At 45.2% G+C, this 1,795-nt stretch overlaps 1 protein-coding gene across 1 annotated transcript; it reads left to right on the forward strand.

Annotated features, from left to right (window-relative positions):
• Nucleotides 1-472: 472 nt before the first annotated feature.
• H310_09494 (hypothetical protein) lies at nt 473-991 on the forward strand (the record flags this gene model as incomplete). The annotated part of the gene is made up of 1 exon (XM_008875585.1): nt 473-991. One exon carries the CDS (start codon nt 473-475, stop codon nt 989-991), a length of 519 nt encoding a protein of 172 aa, XP_008873807.1.
• Between the last annotated feature and the right edge of the window lie 804 nt (nt 992-1,795).

Below are 1,795 nucleotides of genomic sequence, written 5' to 3' on the forward strand. Positions count from 1 at the left end.
GGTAAATTCTCAATTGCATAGGTATTTCTCAAAATTATACTCGACATTTTAGGTTTACAACAGACTTGAGCGGAACAACAACTCAATTCTCTCAATTCCTCAAACTGTTTTGGACGGCGTCGCTGGCCTTTTAGAAGAAAAAGGAATTGCTGCGGGAAACGTAACAAAAGAAGTGCTGAAATCAACATTGATGGAGGTATTAAATGCTACTTCCTCTGGGCCAAAATACTGTCAACATTTACTTTGAGGTGACCCCAAAAATCCATTTTTATTCGAAAATTCATATATCGCATCATTTAATAAAGAGTATTAAAGGAGGAAGGCAGTAGTGTTGTTAAATGAGCGCGAAAATAAGGTTTTGGCGGGAAAAATCGAGTTCAAAAATTCCCGACCATGTGAAATTTTTTAAACTAGTGGATGTGGATCGAAATTGTGTCACCATATCATACTGAATTCAAGTCAAATTGAAACCATGTCCATGGCAGTGGAACGAACAAGAGAACTCAAGGAGGAAGACAAGCACCAAGTCGTGAAGATGCTCCAGAGTCTCCTCAGTGGCAACAAGTTGGCGCATGGTGCTTACCAGAAGGCGGCAACCCGGTTTGGCCTTCACCGGGCAACGATTTCGAAGGTGTGGAAGCAGTTCAACAAGAACGACATGGGCTCAAAGAAGAAAGGACGTGTTAGCCGCAGGGCAAAGTACACAGAAGAAGAGCTCAAGGTAAGAATCGCGAGTGTACCCCAGTCAAGACGCTCGACCATCCGTGATCTTTCGCTGGCAACTGGCCTCTCACATGGAATGATTTGTCGCACTCTCCGGTCCGGCGTCCTCAAGCGCAAGTCGTCAAGGATCAAGCCTCAACTAACCACGAAAAGCCAAGGAGACCGGATTCAGTTTTGCCGCGCGACCACCGACTTGGAAGACACCACCGACTTGGACGACACAGTTTTCGACGGCATGTGGGACGTCGTGCATCTAGACGAGAAGTAATTTAACGCCGACAAGGATAGAAGAACTGTGTACCTCACAAGTGAAGAGGAACCTGATTACCGTGCCGCGAAGAGCAAACGTTTCTTGCCGAAGGTTATGTTTCTTGCAGCAGTCGCATGTCCAAGATATGATTGCCAATCCGGTGAGTATTTTGATGGTAAGCTGGGGTTGTGGCCGTTTGTTGAAATGACGGAAGATCAGCGAAGCTCAAGAAATCGCCCGAAAGGAACATTGGTGACTTCTTTGGTCAATGTCAATGCAGAAGTGTATCGAGACTTCAATGTGGAGAAAGTGGTGCCATCCATCAAGGCCAAGTTCCCAAGCAAGACGAAGCGTGTATTCCTCCAACACGATAATGCCACGCCCCACAAGATTATCACACAAGATCTCTTAGATGTCCTCTCGACTGATGGCTGGGAGTTCCGTTTGCGTGCGCAGCCTGCAAATAGCCCAGATCTCAATGTGCTCTTTGCCTCAATTCAGTCTCTCCAATACAAGACAGTTATGAAAACAACTGAAGACGTTGTTCAAGGAACCAAGGACGCGTTCGCGGAATTGAGTAGTCAAAAGCTTGAAGATGTTTTCCTATCCCCTACAGGCAGTCATGGCTCTTATTTTGAAACACAAGGGGGGCAATAACTTCCGTCTCCCTCACTTGAAAAAGCAATCCAAGAGACGTAGTGGCACTCTCATGGCAAACGTTTCGCCCTCTGAGGTTGTCGAGATTTGATAGCTAAATGTCAAAGAATTCTCATTGCATGAAGTGTATTTTAGCCAATTATATTCATTTTCGATTATTTTTAG

Source organism: Aphanomyces invadans (genome assembly GCF_000520115.1).
Source record: "Aphanomyces invadans strain NJM9701 unplaced genomic scaffold supercont1.21, whole genome shotgun sequence".
Classification (NCBI taxonomy): domain Eukaryota; phylum Oomycota; class Saprolegniomycetes; order Saprolegniales; family Verrucalvaceae; genus Aphanomyces; species Aphanomyces invadans.